Source organism: Cinclus cinclus, chromosome 21, assembly GCF_963662255.1.
Source record: "Cinclus cinclus chromosome 21, bCinCin1.1, whole genome shotgun sequence".
Classification (NCBI taxonomy): Eukaryota; Metazoa; Chordata; class Aves; order Passeriformes; family Cinclidae; genus Cinclus; species Cinclus cinclus.
This window is the reverse complement of record NC_085066.1, coordinates 1,774,041-1,792,756: the sequence shown is the minus strand read 5'-3', so window position 1 is coordinate 1,792,756 and position 18,716 is coordinate 1,774,041. Positions and strand designations below refer to the sequence as shown.

General features: G+C 44.9%; 1 protein-coding gene across 1 annotated transcript in view; it reads right to left on the bottom strand.

The window, feature by feature from the left end:
• Nucleotides 1-563: 563 nt before the first annotated feature.
• The window catches only part of TMEFF2 (transmembrane protein with EGF like and two follistatin like domains 2), a 119,259-nt gene continuing 101,106 nt past the window's right edge, over nt 564-18,716 (bottom strand). The window contains exons 8-11 of the mRNA XM_062506707.1: nt 7,561-7,684; nt 5,882-6,040; nt 1,063-1,149; nt 564-660 (exon numbers count right to left, since the gene is read on the bottom strand). Of these exons, the coding sequence (XP_062362691.1) occupies nt 564-660; nt 1,063-1,149; nt 5,882-6,040; nt 7,561-7,684 (467 nt within the window). The remainder of the gene's footprint in view (nt 661-1,062; nt 1,150-5,881; nt 6,041-7,560; nt 7,685-18,716) is intronic.

The window sequence follows — 18,716 nt, the reverse complement described above, 5'->3', positions numbered from 1 at the left end:
TCACAGAAATAACTTTGCATCTTGTCCATCAAGTGGATGTAACAAAACACATGCCCTTATTTTCCTGAGGTATAGCCAGCATTTGGGTTCATTACATTTAATGGAGTAGGGTCACCCATGAAGTTATTCATAAGGTATTTTCTGAGTGTTTTTCACCTTCTCTTTGAAAAAATAAATTATATCAGCATGTTCACGAGGTGCAAATGGGACTGGCATTTCAGCTGTTATTATGTTATTAACTTTTTTAACCTAATAATTTTCAATCAAGAGTGAGAAGCAATTTTCACTCACTCCAGCGACCAGAGTTGGAGATTCTGCAAAGTGCTCTCGTAGGGTTCACCTTGACAGACACCCAATTCCATCCCAAATGGAAACGTTACCCCCGACACTCTCATTGTGGTTACCAAGAATTTCCATTTCCCCTTCGGTTAGGATTTAATTTAGAAGGCAAAGACTTCCTAAGCTATGGGAGAGTAAAGATAGATGGCATGGGAGAAGAAGGCTGATGAAATGTAGTTGACTCCGGATCTGAAATATTTTATCCCTCCTCAATGTAGGTTAAATTATTCTTCACCTTTCCCACATCCATAATTGTCGCTGATCTTGGACCAACTCAAAACCCTACTACTGAGTTCAGTAGACTCAAAATTGCCACTAGAACTGGAAAAAGAAAAAAAAAGAGATTTGTTAGTGTCCATATACAATAGCCCAAGACTATACACAGCTATGAGATACAGCAAATTTAAGAAAGGCAATTTTTTTCTCATCACTGAGTATTTATTATATATAACAAATACATGAAAAAGAAAAAACTATATTGTGTGATATAAATAGTTTATTTACATTACAGAAAAACATCAAGACAATGTATACTATTTCAAATATATCCATACATAATCAAATATAGCTGTAGTACATGTTCTCATTGGTGTAGATTACCACAAATGCAAGGCAACATGTGTAGATCTTGTCTTAATCTTTTGTCTATAATACTGTATTTTGTAGTCCAAGCTCTCTGCAGTTAGTTTTGCCATTGTGGAAACATGCGCTCTTTAAATTAACCTTGTCGATGCTCTTGTTGTGTTGTCTGAACTGTAGTGCCCTGTGTTTTGCTTCTGTCTGTGGATTCTGTTGCTCCTGGGACATTTCCTGGAAAAGAGAGTTGTGAGAATACACGGCTCTTAGCAACACATCTGCTCCAGAGGTGGCAGCAGGGACAAGAGGGTGAGAGGGGCATCCTCCAGCCCTCAGTGTGCTTCCTCCTCAATGAAATGAAACCAGGTGGCTAATGGCAATGGCACCACAAAAAAAAAAAAAAAAAAAAAAAAAAGAAAAAGAAAAAAAAAAAAGAATGAAGCCACCACAACCCCCCAAAACATACTTTGAACTAAATTATGGCAAGGGAGGTGTTCAGATTCCTTTACACTGGACGCTCTTGCAGCATGGCAATGGTCCCAGCTGCACTGCCTTGTTCAGCTTTAAAAAATGGGTTTATTTTCAGCCAGGTACAGGTGGAAGATGCAGGATGGTACCACGCTCACCTGGCCAGAGTCCCAGGTCTGTGAAGTGCTTACTAAAGGCTGCAGGGGCTGCCTTTCCAAGGCCCTAAGTGTCTGCAGTGCCCTGGGTTTCCATGGAAATGCTGCATGCTCAGCCCTGAGCAAAGAGCTCCTTTACTTACAGGTGCCACGGCTGCTTGCCTTGGGTGGAAAGCAATTGTGCTGGAAAGCCCCAAACCTGACATTCCTTTGGACAGCTGCAGGGACAAACCCCTCGTGTCTCAGCACCTCCAGTGCTCCTCAGCAAGGGCACACTTCAACCTTTCACCTGCAGCAGCACCTGCTGTGGGGATGCTACATTTCCCCCTAAGGGATAGCTAAGGGTGTGTTTCTGGCTCCCTCTCATGGAAAGGCACCCTCAGGCAGAAAGCATGGAGAAGTTTAATGCCAGCTGAAGGCCACAGGATGTTCTCATCAGCTGAAAGCCAAGGGTGGTTATGGTAATAACTGTGGGCAGCTGCACAACAGAGACTGAAACGCCCTCTTGGAGTGCCATGGGGAGAGGCCCCAGAACACTTCACACTGACATGGAGAAACATTTCCTTTGTGTGGAGCTGACTTCTTCTTCTGTTACAGGAGGGCTTTCAGCAGCACCTTGTGAAACCCCGTGGGTTATGCACTGGGGAGAGCCCACCTCAGTGCAGTGAGAGCTTAGTGCACTTGCCTGCAGCTCTGTGTCAAATAACTAAGAGCAGAACAGAGTGAAATAGATTTTTACTGACCCCGTAAAACAAAGAAGGTAATTTCCCCCCCACACCCCCTGCTGAATGGGAGTGATGTTATAGTTTTGTGACATCAACTGAAAGGCTAAACAAGAGCATGAGAACTTAGGAAGCATTTAAAAGAAATGCTGGAATACCATTATGTAAGTGTCTAGCAAAATATGGGTCAGACTGTCCTGACTTGCCTCACTTTTAAGCCACCAGGACCACCCCCTCATGAGAAGCTGTATGGCTGAGGGCTATATTTTGCCTTGCTCCTTCCTGGGAAGCAGTGAAGTAGGCAGCTATCATGACTCCAGGAAAAACCAGCCTGCGTCTCCTGCGCCATCGGGGGTCACGGCACAGCTTTCATTACGGAGCTGAGGCAGACCTCAGCTGGTCTGTGATCTCATGGCAAACTCATTATTCACTGTGAGCTCCCTGGAAAGGCCATCAAACTTTGGGAGTGAGTCAGGGAGCCGCTGTCAGCAAACACAGGGCTGGTTCACTGTGTGCCATGTGCACACCAGAGCCTCCCAGACACTGTCCCCATGCACCCCCTCCTGCCCAGGGGCCTCGTGGTGCTCTGCAGGACACGGCCAGGGACACTTCCACCAGCTGAGACAGCCCCACCAACACCCAGGGCTCCTCCAGCATCTGGATTTCCAGCCCTGCTTTGCCCCAGCACTCTGCCATGGGGAGCAGAGTCAGGGAACCAGGGCACAGTGGGCACATCCAGACTGATTTTCTATGAAACATGGAGGAGCCAGGTGGCTGGGGGATGATGAGGATGGTCAGCAATCCCAGGGGTGCATGGTGGGTACCAACTGCTCCAGCTGGAAGCAAGGAGATGAACATCTCATAGGCACTTTTCCCAAACCAGCACTGACAGTATCTACATAGTCACTTCAAGGTCGAGAGAAATCAATTCAAATGTAGAGGTTACTCCAATTAAGATGATGAAAAAGCATCTTTGAACCAAAAATGCCCATGTTTCAATTGTACATTACCCACAGCTGGGAGCTTGGGAAGGCCCCAGGCTGCTTACACACAATGCTATTGCATTTACAGGTGGGCTGTGTCTGAAGTGCAGCAGGGGCTCTTAAGGGGGGCATTGGCATTTAACCAGCTTTTGAGACTTAATCATCTGATAAAACTGAGCGATAGGTTTTCCTTGGTCCTTAACTCTTTAATCAAAAGTCCTTTGTAGTGCACTGTGTGGGGGGTGCATTCATTTATGAACACAGCAGCTACACTGATGGAAACCAAGTACTGGAGCACAGGCTGCCCTCCCTCCCTCCCTCCCTCCACTGGAGCTTTGCTCGAGAGCACGAGTTACTCACTATGTGATTCATAGCAGGTAAAACACGTTATACATTCATTTTTAATCAAGTTATTTCTTCACATAAATAAGCTGCTGTGACTAAACATTAGGGAAGCACTAAAAATGCAAAGCTGTAAAGAAAACTGCTGAGAATCATTATGACACTAGGCCATACCTGTATTATTTGCCATCCTCCTTCACTTTTATCACCGTTTCTTTTTTTGCCTTATCTCTAAGCTAGACGTCCTTGTGCCTTGCTGTTTTACCTCTTGGCCTCTGCTCCACCCCAGAAACTTATTCCCATCACTGGCACTAGTGATGAGTAGCCAAGCACTCAAACCCCAATCACCATCACTTCTGTTGGTTGCATTTTCAACTGAGTCCATCCTCAGACTCTGTTGGCTGTATGGCTACAGAAATGGTAATGGTGGCAACTTGGAGGGCCAAGTGCCCAGGAGGCAGAGGAAGGGGCAGGGGCAAACCTCAGCTGTCAGCAGGCCTGTTTATTCAGATTGAAGTGTCTGTGCAACAACAGCCCTAGAACTTCCCAGATTTGCTCAGAGCCATCCAGCAATGGAGGACACCCCTGCAGATCTGCACCACTGTACAGGTAAAATTTTAAGAGCAGCAACAGTAATGATAGCTGGAAGATGACAACGTTTTGTGAGGCTCAAATGGATGCAGTGCACCCAACTCGCCTGATAAATTAATTAGCTGAAGTTGCACTGAAATGAGCAGTGAACAATTTGGCTGCAGTGCCCTCTGAGTGAAGTTAGCCTTCTTTCTCCCAGGAACCTGGCAAGGTGATCTCAGCACTTTCAAGAATTCAGTGTGTTGAGTTCAAACCAGTACAGTCAGGTTCCCCAAAGCAGACAACTTCAAAAACTCAACTGCTTATGCATGTGCTGCTCTCTTGTCATGTGGCTTTCTCTCAGGCCACTTACGAGCACACTTTTGCAAATGTATCTCAAATCATTATGCTGGGATGGAGGATGCTCTGCAGTAATTACATGCATTACAGAATAAAGTCAAAAGATCATAAATTGACTTGGTTAGGAAGTGTGGGGGAAAAGGCACTGTCTCTGTATGGAAACAGTGTGACAGGTAATTTGCATTACAGTACCAGATCACTCAGAGCTCCCTGTCTTCATTCTTCAGGATAAAGTACTTTGCTCACTGCATCAAGGTGACAAAAGTAGAGTCACTTGACAAAACAATACACATTTATGCCATTGTCACTTACTACACCACCTTATTTCTCTCCCTTCAAGCTGTATTTTTTGATTCCCTGTGAATACCACCTCCTGTAATCTACTGCCTCATTTGGTAGTTGCCATTCAGGTGATGAACTCTGGCCAAAAACGGTTTTGTTTTGTGCCTTTAGGCCAGAGAAGGATTTATGATCTTTTTATTTTGGTCTTTTCCAGGAACAAATGCTCTACACTTGTCTTCCAGCCAGGTAGTGCAACACAGGGACTGAAATAAAGTAGATATTTTATTTTACATGGAGGTATATCATCTGGCTTCTTTTTTTATTCCAAAAAGAAAATAATTTTTAAAAGAGCGATTTATCAATGCTGCTAGCTGAATTAATTTAACCTTGTGATTTCAAAGAGAAGCCTGTAGATGTTTGACATTCAGAACTTACCCCAAACCCTTCCAGAGACAGCAGCACAGTCAAGTAGGGGAGCAGAGCAGCACATGGAGGGGGAAAATTGCATTTACCCCTCCCATTCTGAACTACTCTGGGGCTGCTTCCATTCACACAACGCTCTGCTCCTCACTAAAGAAAAAAACCCCAAGTACATAATACATGGAAGACCCTAAAACAAGTGCAGTGCCTTTGAACATGCACTCAAGCCTAATGAAATCATTTAATCAGTGGGGTTGCAAACAGGCTTAAAAGTTTGTATGCTTTGCCTGATTAGGACTAAGGGAATGGGCCCTTAAGGAAACCAGATGGAGATATGATTAGTTTTATTAAGTGTTGATCCAGCTGCTGTATTTATACTCCCCTTATTTATACGAACAATATTTGTCCAAGCATCTGAATACAAAATAGAGAACTTCACTTGCTGTAGGCACCGTTGCTACCCAAGTTTGATCAAGATGGAAGTAAAAATTCAGTCATAATAATGAAGGAGCAATGGCTGGCTGGACCAGATGATATCTTCTGTTTGTTGGTGAATTAAATAGCATTTGTTATCAGCAGTGTCACTGCAGAAATCGGTATAATCAGCACACATTGCAGGAAAAACAAAAGTCTTTTTCTGCTGTGAAGTACCAGAGATACTGACCTTGTAATACAAAGGACTACAACACAGATGATAGCAATCTGGATGGTTCCAATCACAGCTGCTATTAAGACATACTGAAATCGTACTGGACCTGGAACCACGTATAAAACGCTGTAGTCCTTTTTTTCACAGTGTTGTCCAGTATAGCCAGCATCACATCTGAAATGAAAAAAATGGTTTTTTCTCGTTATACCTGCTGCTTTCAAAGAACGCTGGAAAAATTGTATCTGGAAAAAAATTAGTAAGTGGCTGAAGCATAAGCTTATGTGTTTTTTATTTATTTTATTTTTTTTTCAGAATGGACTCCCACAGAGAGAGTATCAGTGAGTGCTCAACCTCCGAGAGGAAGATTTGTGGTCCACAGTGTCACCAAGGTCTGTGAGAGTGAACAACACTGTGAGAGGGTCAGGAGGTGCCCAGGGGACCATGACATAACTGGCTTCAAGTAGAACTACTTGCAGGTTGTGATGAGAACCTGTTTAGTTCCTTGCACAACATACTTCAGATTTCTCCCTTTCTTTGGGGAGGTGGGGGAGGGTGAAAAGCCATCGAGCTGTGGTTCCTTATGCAGATTACCCCTAAGGAGGTGATAAGCAATCATCCAGGCTCCATATGAAATGTGATTAGATGTTCCTGAAAGTGGATACATCATTTACATTTCGTCTGGTTGCTATAAAAAACGCCTCTATTGATGCTGCAGCCATCCACCCTGATGCACTGCTCACCAGCTCCCATCCTGCAGCCTGACATCTCCACTCTGCTCTGTGATTTTGGGGCCAAGGAGTTCTTTTACAGTTTGAGCTCTTGCCCTGTTTCCCCTGAATTGCCCAAGCAAGATGTGGAAATCCAGGTCAATGGCAGCAGCAACTGTCAGGGACTGAGACAGATGGCTCGGGCTCCTCTCAGGTGTGTGAGTGGAGCACTAACCCCGATGGGTTAAGCCTTTTGCATCCTCCCTGTGCTTCCCCTGCATTCCCACAGCTGCCAGCACCTCGAGGAAAGGACATTTTACAGCTGAATGGAGCACCTAAAACGCAGAAGCTGCAAAGAGCAAAATGTGTCCTGGCTGTTTGTGTGAGCTGGGAGAAGCTGGCTTGAGGTTCAGCCTGGGGAGAGTCTGTAGGTCTCTGCATCCCATGCCAGTGTCCCAGGGAAATGGTGCCTCAGGTGTAACAGTCCTTTTCCAGCCACCCTGCCGCTGTGTGGACTTCAGAAGTAATATCTGCACCTGTGCAGGGAGGCATTCACTGCAGGAGCACCACAGTGCTTTCACTATATTCTTCCTCCCTGCCCAAAATCACCTCCTGCTGAAGCAGGCACCTCTGCCCGAGCCAGCTGCCCCACCAGCCCCACTCCTGCCCAGCAGGCACACACACACTGGGGGCACTCCTCTCCCTCAGGCTGAGCAGGGCACCTAGAGTGCTCTCAGTGCCTTGTGAAGGGCTTTTAAAAACACATCTAAATATAACTGAAGGTTACTGGATGGCTTTACAGTCAATTAACATTGTTCATAACTCTATACACTTTTGGGACTTCGTTGAATAATTCAAGTCTGATGGATTTAATAGCACAAAGGGCCATGCTTGCCATTATTTTCCATAGCTGATCTAGATTAAGTGCTGCTGCAAGTCAGTATTTCCATGTGTGTAGCCTTCCCTTGCTGGTAGGAGAAGGGTTACCTGCAAGATGGTTCCAGCATGTTTGTGGAGTGCTCACACTTGCCATGCATGCAGAAGCCGTTGTAATGCTCTGGACAAGGGATGTAGATCCCTCTTGCACTTTCTTCCAGTTTATTTGCATTCTCTGTGAACACAGGTGAAGGGGATTGTTAACCTGACCATGTAGGGTAAGGTGAAGTGATGGAAAAATTCAACATATGAAAGAAAGGAAAAGCAGAAGGACAAGATGTGAAAGATGCTGTTCATGGAAGCAAGAGCAAGGGTTTGCCCCTTCAAACAGGTTGGCTGATGTGAGATTTGCAAGGGTTTATCTCAGGCTTTTATAATTCCTTAACTAATTCAAGTTACAGCAAATGAGACGCCCGAGAAAATAATGTGACTATTCAAGATCTGATGACAGAATAGCACATGCAAAATACATTTTTGTTTAACTTTATGGACTGTCTCCTCAAACCACGACGAGGTTGGGATACAGACTCTGGACACCTGCATGTAATATACATTACAATACATTTGGTAATTCAACAGAACATATACAGAAAGACAATTTTATGGCTGAAGTAGAGAGGGAGTCCAGAGCTGAAGTTTATCATCAGTGCTGCATACTCATGCCCCAAAGCCCAGTGGCCTCCTCCACATCCCACAGCATCCAGCACTTCAAACTAGTTTGACTTTCTGAGCCTATTTCTGCAGCAGTTGAAGAGTCACTGAGACTGCAAATCCTGGGAAATCCCTTCATGCAGCCAGGAAAATGGAGGCTACATTTAGTTTTGAAACAGGTATGTGCTCAACTTCACAGGCTGAAACACAGAGTGTTACCACCATGAACTCACATGAATTTTGTAGGTCACCAAGGTATTAATTAATGTGAGTAACTTTTGCGAATTTTTCCATTTAACCAATATTTATGATATCTCAAATGGCAACACTCTTTTTTTTCTGTGATACTATCTTCTAGCCATGGTTAATTAAAAGCAGAAGAAAGAAATCTCATGATGGATGTCTGAGGAAACGTAGCTTGCACGCAAATAAGTTGAAGCATTTTTATCTTCCAAAGAAAGTCCCTGAGTGTTATAAAACAATTGCAATTTGTGTTCTGCCTCTGAGCCAGTCATGCCAGCAGCAGGCATGCTTAGGTACTATCCCACCTCTGGGAAAAGTGTATGCAGCAGATCCAAGAATCAGATTTTCATAATGAATTTCTTTTCTGTCGCTGCTGTCCAAGGAGACTTGTAAGAGTCTCTAACCACTTGCACTAATAAAGTTGGTTATATTGTCCTTATGTGAAAACAGGCGAGGACCAGCTCTCAGCAAATTAGAGTGACAGGAAACCTCTATGTCCCTGCTGGCAGCATTAGCTTCTCTTTCAGCCTTAAGCTGTTCAGGACCTGTGCTCTATGGGCCACATTGCATCTTTCCAAATATACTGAACACAAGCCCGTGTGCCTCTCCCTGCTCCCTGATTACACTGGATACCTGTGAGGCTGCTGGAGGCTCTCGGGGACCGTGCAGTGCAGGAGCATGGGGGCAGTGAGGATTCCTGGGCTGGGGCTGACAGCTGGCCCTGGGACAGCACAGACAGGGTGTGCTGACAGCAGGCAGGTTACAGGCATGGTGTAACCTCCTCAGACAGCTTGCCCAGGAATTTTTGCTACAGGAAAAAGGTGGGAAGACAAGGGGTCCATTTGGTCTGGCACTAAGTATTTTTGGCTACCTATGAGACACTGGCTACCAACACGTGAAACACACACACAGAGTTATCACCCCCTCATGCATGCTCCTTTATGCCCTGGCAATCCTCCCAGACAAAATTAATGTGTGTGACGTGTCAGCTAACAGTAGACTTGCCCCTGGCACACAGGGAGATCTCAATGTGCTCAGGACTTGTGGGACTCCATACCCAGGTAGTGATCACCTGTGCACTGTGCCCGATGGGTTCTGGCTGTGCTTGACCTCTGCTCTGAGCCACATTCAAATCTATTTCTTCCCCGGAAACTGCAGCAAGAAGTATGGGATCCTTATTAAGACACATTTTAATTTTCCTGTGGTGTAAAACATAATGCCATTTCCTTCAAATCCTCCCTTACCAGAGGAAGCTTGCTTCCTTCTCTGAAGAACAGGAGACTGCTCTGTGTGCACAGTGCACGTGTGTGTGTATCTCTGACTGTTCCTTCTCAGGTACTGAGGTATCTCTGCCATGCCTGTGCACCACCACTCAGTGCAAGAATCCCTCCTCCCTCAGATCAGCCAGCAGTGTGGTTAAAATCCTTTGGTTTAATTTTTTTTAAAGGCACACATCAAAAGGTGGCCAAGTCATAACTTTCAGCATAGACTAATCTGGGACTTGAAAGGGGGACCAGGACCTATCTGGACATGCAGATGCTCTCACAGTGTCTAGGTTTCTAGAAATCATGTTTTCTTTAACAAGGTCTCTGGCACACTTTAAAGTAAATCTAGGATCATGCAGAACTTGTAATTACATCTCTGAGCATAACGTTGTGATGGAAAATGCTTTACTGAATCTAAGATAAGACAGCTCAAGCTTTGGTACCATTTGTAGGATAAACACTTCAGAGTAAACACTTCATACAGGAACACTTGTCACCTGTCCCAGAAGAGCCCACAAAACTTAGACACAAATTATCTGTATCTCATTTTGACTGATGACTCCTGCAAAAGAATCAGGGATTTATATAAAGGCAGAGAGGGGGAAAAATGCATTTTTAGTTTGATCTGCTGTCTAAGTTACTTGAAATACACACCACAATAAAAACACAGTTTTGTTCAGACTGAGAAGTTCCCCCTTCCAGCACATTTTCAACACACACAAAGTATTTCCCTGCCTCAAAACAGGTTATTTTTTCTCATTACAAAATCCATCTTTTGGGAGCCAGTGTAAAGACCCAAAGACCCAGGCAGGCTTTAGAAGTCTCTTCATGTTAAAACTGACTGCTCTCATTTCTGGAAGGACCTGAGCATTTTTCAGCAATCCAGCTGTAGATGAGGTACTAAGCCTTACCAATGCATCAGAGGGTTTACATCCCTGTGAAACAAGAACTATAAACTGATTCTAAAAAGAAAGGATATAAATGAAAACCATGCTGAGGTTATGAAGCAAAGAAGAACTGTACATATCTTACAAAAATTAAACCTAAATTAAATAAATTAAGACTTCCACCCTTATAAAAAATTTGGTTTATTTATCAATTCAGTATGTACTGGATGCAGTATGTACTAATCAAACTACAGTATCACTACACTAAGGAGCTCCTCTACCACACCAACCTCACACCTACAGAGAGCTAAAGCTAAATGCAAACCCACTTTTATCCAAGCACAGCAGATCTGTATGCGTAAAGCAGTGACACAGACAAAATTCAAAGTTACTCAGGTTTCAGTAATGTTAAATTCAGTAGCTCCTCTTCACACACTAAACTTGCTGCATTCTTATTGGCATCAATGTGGGAAAGTTTTATTTGTGCCAGAAGGACAGACTGGAACGTTTTTGTGATGGACAGGATCTGAGGCAGAAGCCAGCTGTAAAGACTAGAGGTAAAGGTTGGACTGACTGGGTCAGTCTCCCCTATCTCTGGACAAAAGAAATTCCTGCCACGTTTCTCAAAATGCTTGTCCTTTTTATTTCAAAAAAAAAGAAATACACCCTCACCCTGCAGATCAATTGTATTCAAGAATCTTTTTCTTGAAGCACTTTCCTGACCGAAAAAGTCACTTTGATGAAGCCAACATCTTTTGCATTTCTGCAGCTTTTTTTTCATCTTTAGCCTAACATGACATTTCATATTGTTCACATCTCTTGTTAGTGCCAGCACATGACATGATAGCCTATCAAATAAGACACACTAGTCAAAACACATTATTTTTAAGTGCGTGGAGGCCAGATGCTACTTTGTGTAGCCTGAAAGAGCTTATCATCTCTCTCACTGGAAAAGTCTCCCAGCTGAACCCTTGCTCTTCAGCCTCTCTGTGGATGGCAGGCAGATGCTGAGATGATGAACTATTTCCCTAGGATAAATCCAGTGTGGCTGGCCACCCACTCAGTGATCTTGCTTTTTGCTGATGGATTGTCTTCTGAAATGTTAAATAAATTATTCAAAGCTATATTGTCTAAATTCCTTCATATCTGTGCCTGTTCCTGTCTTCCAACAAGGCGGAGCAGAAGAACGACTTCAAACATATTTTGTATCACTGTAATTTTAATTTCTGTTTTAGCTATATGGCTTTCCTTCAGTCTTTGGAAGTTGAACCTTCAGATTCTCAGGTAACTATTTCAGGGAAAGCTGAAATTCAGAAGCTGGAGCAGTCTGCCTGGTGGCAGGATGTGACTGCAAGTGATGAAAACAAGGCAGCCAGACTCTTCTCTGGTCCCCAGCTCCCACCTGAGCAAACGTGGAGCTTCTGTTCCACAACCAAACATGTGCACTAGTGCTGCTGACAAAGGAATAAATCCATCAGTGCCCTTGATGAGGATTATATGAAGTACTGTCTGGAGTGCCCAGAAAATTCTTTCCAGACATAAGGTCCCACAATCCACTTTAGAGAAATTAAAATAAAAATCCATGCAAAAATAGGATTCCTATATCCAAGAATTGACTGCCAGGCACTTAAGAATTAGTTCTGCAGGGTTGATAATTCTGTCATTCTCCGTGAGTGAATCAGTGAGACTTTCTAGGTGATTTTAAGCAGGCAAAGTAGAGGGCCACAACCTGTAAATCCTGATGTTAGCATTCTGGCTGATGTACAGCGGGTAATGTTGGAGCTTTGGAAATAATAACTATTAGGCTATGCCTATATGAGAAAATATTGGCTCGTGTACAATGTTAACACCTACTGTACAGTCATCTCTGGACCAAGGGAAGGCCTGAAAATACATATATACACATATATTTCATCAAATAAGGGATGAGACAGTGAATGATGTGCAGCAGAAGCTATTTTGACACCTATCTCATTGGAAAAAGTGCTTAAGGAGGATTGACTTACACAATAATTTAGTCTTTTAATACTGCTGAGGTCAGTCAAATTTGCAGATGGAAGCTCTCGCTGATATTGAAGTAGGGACTCCTTACACATCACATTATCAGAGGACACATGAAGGGAAAAAGGCATTCCAGGGTCAAGTGTATGTCTTTAACCTTCTCAACCCCTTCTGCAAGCAAATCCCCCTCACTCTTTTACCCCCCTGTTGGTTCTCCCAAAAAGATGCTGCAGAGCCCAGCACTGGGAACCTTCCTAACAAAGCTCTTCTGCTCTGCATGAAAGACACTTCAAGTGCAATTGCTGCTTGAAATCAAAACAAACATCCAGAGTGTATCCAAAGGCAAAGATGCCTTCATTTTGGGCAAGAGTTCATTGACTATGGGTGGGAATCTGAACCCTCTGGATGAGACTAGGGATGGTGTATGTTACCCATCTTCACAATTCACAGAGTCAGCAACTGCTGCTCTTTGGATGTACAAGGGAACTTTCTCAGGCCAGGAACATCTGCAGGAATGGTTCAAAGGTCCAGGAGAAGGATGGTAATGGTGCTGCTCCCTCTGAGAGTGCAGAATTGCTTTAGCAGGTTTGCAGGCACCTCCCTCCCTCTCTCTTCAACAGCATCCAACAGGGAGTGAGGTCCCACAGCAACTCAGGGATGAAGTCCTTAGGCAGGCTTTCCACTCCCTTGTAATGAAGAACTGCCATGGCAAACCCCGGCTCTGATGAGAGAACAGAGATTTCTCCTGGGTCTTTCCTGCCCAGCCCCAAGGTGCAGAGTCCTTGCAAACCTGCCCTGCTGCTCAGGGCCAGCACCTCCACCCCACACGTCCCCTTCCCTTAAAACCTTGCTTCTGCAATTACAGAGCGCCTCTTCACAACGAAGAAAATGTGTGCAAGCAACTGGAAATCACTGTTTGGGTGGGCGCTGAGAGAGAATTCCGAAGGAAGTGCTTGCTGCTGCTCAAGAGGGAGCTCACCAGCCCACTCTCGCTGAGAGCAACAGGAAAATGAGACACCAAATGTCAGCTGAAAATGTCTGGCACCACTGTGCTGCAGCCTGAGCCTAAATCCCTCCTGCAGCCACTCCAAGTACAAACTTGAAGCCAGTTTTTTTACACAAACTGCACAAAAAATACCATTCCCATATTAGCTGCTTCACCAAGGGGAAAAAGAGAAATGGAACATGGTGAAATAAATTACATTCACTTCTTTACTCAGGCACAAAATAGGCTTGCTGAACACAGTAATTTATTAATTTTAAATGTCCCTATGCAAATAAGTTCCCTGGAATAAGATAAAATCCACTTTCCTTTTTAAAAATAATCTAGGGCTTTTCATATTTGAGATGATGGCAAGATGTCCTAGCGCACTTTGAAAAAAAATACTGTGCTCTGTCTCTGCAGCAATGCATCGTAATTATTCAGCCTGGTGCCATAATTAATAATAGAAACCAATGAATTAAGACACTAATAATCCCCAGATGTTCAAATGGAGAACAAAATACTTTCAGCTTGTCAGCATATATATGGGGGGCTATGCTATATATGTTAAAGCTGTTGCTGAACTTCGGAAATCAAGAAGCACTTTTATTTACAACATCTGTGAATGTATTTTCCTTATTTGAGAAAACTGATTGAAATCAAGCTACTTGTTAATCATTTTCCTGCATATATAACAAGACCGTTTGTCTACTCAAAACTAAACCAGCACTGTTTTCTTGTATTTTTTTTACCCTTGTTTTTCACAGTGTCTGTTGTCCCCTTGAATTCACAGATGCCTTACCCTAGAGATTGTACAGGCCCCTAAAACACAAGGTTCCTGCATGTAAAAGAAGGCTCTACCAAGTAGTTACTGCAATACAAGGGCAATATAACCCAAAGCTGCACAGTGATGAGAGTACATGGCAGCAAGCACTGCTCACACGTCTGAATGGGAACACCCAGCAATGTAAGCGAGACTGGAAGAGAAAAAAACACCACGTGGGCTAACGTGCTGCTCCAAACCAGCATTTCCTCCATGTCCAGGTGCTCACTTTAGGCTCAGCTCCTCCCTGGGGTGATTGTTTCATTCAGGGAGGTAAGTCAGGCTGCTGTCTCACCTTGTCCAACCTCCTCTGCTTCCCTGCCACCACATTTCAGCCTCTCACCCTGACCAAGGCTACCCCTAAAGCAGCAGCCACGGCTCTTTGATGCTGCACTCCACACCTGATTCCAGGACACCCAGAGGAGGATGATGATGCACTGAGCTGTCCCTCTGCACTCCACACCTGATTCCAGGACACCCAGAGGAGGATGATGATGCACTGAGCTGTCCCTCTGCACTCCACACCTGATTCCAGGACACCCAGAGGAGGCTGATGATGATGATGCTCTGAGCTGCTCGTCCCCATGTGTCAGCAGCACCTGCTGCTTCCCAGGCCAGCAGGCTGGCAAGGTCCCTGGGTCATCTCGGTGTCAGCTGTCCCCAGGCCGTCTCCCCACACTTTGGTGGATGAAGTTACACAGACAGAACTCTTTAAGGCAGCTCCTGCAGGGGCTGCTCTTGAGGGCTGCAATCACTGCTAGGCTGTGATTTAATGATGTGGGGCTGTATTGTGGATTTATCAAAGTCCTGGGTAAAGGGAGCCTTACAGTTTGTGCTGCCTTCTTTTGTGTCAGGATTGAATAAAACTGTGTTAACTCCATTCTTAGAATACATTAAATCCCTCTTTGTGCTAACTCAGCTACTCTTTGTTTTTGGCAAGCTGCTGAGCTCCCTTCACTCAGATTCCCCTGTTGAAGAGAGATGCCACCAGCCCTGTGGGAGCAGCATCCTCCCCCTTCAGAAACCAGCAGTGTAAGGAAACAAAGTCATAGTTTATCTCCTTGCATATGATCTCCTTAGGCAGCTCATGACAGAGCCCTTAGAGGATGAGTTAACCTTATTATTATTATTGTAATTCTGTGTTGAAAAAGAGTTGGTGTCAGTTTAGAGATTTGTGAGGTTCCCTCCAATTAGGCTGCGTGCCTGAAGGCAGAGGGGCGAGTGCTGGATCCATCACAGGCAGCAGAGCGGGTGTCACCCTCTGTGAGAAATTCCTCCCAACAGCTGAACTGAAGGCTTGCTTTCTCTCCCATCCACCCCTCCTCCAGCTACTCATTAGTGCTGGTGCTGGAGGGGGTACAAAAATGGACGGGAACAACCAGATCAGGGCTCTGTGTCCTCTCCTCTGGAAAAGTACGCCTGAAAGTTTCAATTTATGTTTAACACCAGATTCAACAGAGATGGCAATACCAGCCCAGTATGTGGATGTAGCAGCAGAAGATGCTCCTTTATACAATGAAATCGTGTCTCCTTCAGAGAAAGCAGGCGTGGATCTGCAGAGGATGGCTAGGAGGGACACTGCCAGAGGAATCCTCTAGTTCAGCGCTGTCTTTTGGGGCACAGGAGGCAGACCACCATCCCTGCTGCACAGCCCCAGCAGCACACACAGGATTCTCACCAGCCAGCAGCTCTTCACAACCCTTCCCAGTCTAGCACTGCAGTGACACAGCACTATTGGTTAACTTAGTTATGGGATGATTAAGGAACAAAACTCCCCAAACTTTACGCAGAGGTGTCCTGCTGTTTCTGCTTTGTGTGCTACTATGCAATTTCTATATCAAAGCAGCCCGGCTAGTGCAGCACTCCGGAGCAGCTTATTTATATGTAGATGTGGCTATATGACATTTCCAAATGCCATACATTTGCATATGAAGGTCCCACTTTTTTTCCCCCACTTCAAGTAAACAGAGTCTGCTTGATTCCAAAGCAGTGCTTTCCCTCACTTGGAGCTGGCTGAGAACCATCCTCCTTAAGCAGCTAAAAAAACCCTGAAACACCTGATTTTCACGATTCAGCAACCTTGGCTATCAATAGTGTCTCTGGGTGGGTCTTGTGATTTATAGATGTACCTTTGATAGCAAACCAAGCACAGAGAGCACAACTGCAAGACCTTAAGATTTCATATGAAATGGCTACAGATAATATGCAGTACCAATCAATATTTGCAAATAGGCCTCGGACATATGATGGAAGCTTGTGGTCATCCTAAAAAAGCCTGTGGGTCATATTCATTATAGCTATGAAGATGGAATTGATTTTTGCCACTGATTCTCCACTTGAAAACAAGAGCAGGAGCTGCCGAGGAGCTCTCAAACTGCAAACCTAACACAAAACCACAACCTTATATAACACCAGGAAAGCCAAGTGGACATTATATATTCAGCTTTCTTGTCAGAGATGGTAAGGCTGAAGCAGATGGTATGTGGGCAAAGTTTCAACCTGAATACATTGCCTTCTAAAATCCAACAGTGCTATGAAAACAGCCCCGTTTTGTGGCGTGAGGCTGATGAACGCGTTACCTGCACATTAAAGAGCTGCCTGATGCCAGCCCTCGAGGTATGTGCTATGGAGGAGCTGGAAGAGTTTCCCATTGGAAACGTGTGCATGGAAAAACACAACTCTGGGCACTTCCCCTGTACCACCTTGCATGAGCAGTATGAATTATGCATAATGCACAGACTGAGCCCCGTCCTCGTGCACGTGGGAGCTGGGATCACAGCCGGGGCGTGCGCTGAGGGAAGTGGCCCTTTGGCATCACCAGCAGGTGTGGGAGGGCTGGTGGTCATCAGACATCAGCTGTCCTCACGTCCCACAGCTCAGCCCTGCTCCCAGCCTGAGCTCCCTGCTCCCTCCACGTCCCCTTGGGTGGCAAACACCGAGGTGGGGATGAGCAGCTGCTGGGAGCCCCGGGGCTCTGCCTGCTCTCAGAACACTGTGACAACAGGCACAACCACTCCCGGGAGTCACCCTCACTGTGGTCTCAGCTCATGGAGCTCCATCCACCCACCAGTGCCTTTGCAGAGCACCTCATCCTCTGCTGCCAACTGGAAGGCAGCATCGACTATGACAAATGGGATGAGGTGCCAGAAAGCTGATAAATACTTTTGATACGGCTCTAAAAATAGTGAAGGGATATTTGTATCCTTCTGACACTTTTTTGGAGAGTAGATGGATATGCATGACCTAAGTTTTAAGACGGGTGTCAGGAATATTGATGTGTGGAAGGAGCAGGATCCTCTCTGGCTGCTGTTGCCCCAGGGGATGGTTGCATGACTGATGATGTCTCCATCTCCCAGCTGAGGGTGTGTTGGAGGGAACTCGAGCAGAAAAGTGGGAGCTCATCCAGAAAAAAGGCCAAAATTCATCTTGCCCACCTGGGACATACCTTTTCCTCGATGGGGATGATGAAATTGGAGAAATGGGGTGCAAGACCTCTCTGAGCAGCACTGCTGTGCCCTAAGTTATGCCCTTGCAATTCCTGCCACGTTAACTCCTGTACTATCCTGTTCCCAGGATCACACCTGTAAATTTAATCTGGTATTTCCAAACCCTCTCTGGAAATGTGGCAGTCAGCTATGGTTTCTTCCTTTTCCCTCAAATCTCTAGAACAATGTAGACTCCAAAGGTCTCCAATTTGCACATCCAACCCCAGATACCCTGAAGTTTTCCCTTCTTTGGCACCTACGCAGGTGGCTGGCAGGAATTTAACTACTGGTACAACTTAGCAGCTCTTCCAGATTTTAAGGAGTGCACTGGTAGAAATTGCTTTCAAGCAATTAAGCTATAGATTAACAAAGCATGCTTCCAGTTTGTGTGGAGATGCACCTAATAACCTGTATCCACCTGACCATACTCAGAGAACACACTCAAATCTTACGTAACACAGAGCTGCATTTTTCCATCCATCCTCACCCCTTCAGCTGCATGCATGGCTTTTACTGGCAGAAAGATCAGGCAGGCAATCAATGAAACAAAGCAGGAACTTCCTCCTGAGAAACTGCTACACATAAAAGCACACCCTAATCCAATTACCAGGCTGCCCCCTAATTTCCAACAGGAGCTCCAGGTATGAGTGGATTGTTTTCCACAGAGAAGTGGTGTTTGAAAAGGTCTCTGACTTATATTTAGGTCTGCCAGCATGGTGCTATGAGACTTTCTGTTTTCACACTTCAAACAAACTCAAAAAATTACAACTGAAAGCAAGTATGAATGGCAAAATTGTCAGAGGTTTGATGGAAGGCACGGATAAGAAAAGGTTACCCAGGTATGTGACAGTGTGGACAAGTAGGTCAGGG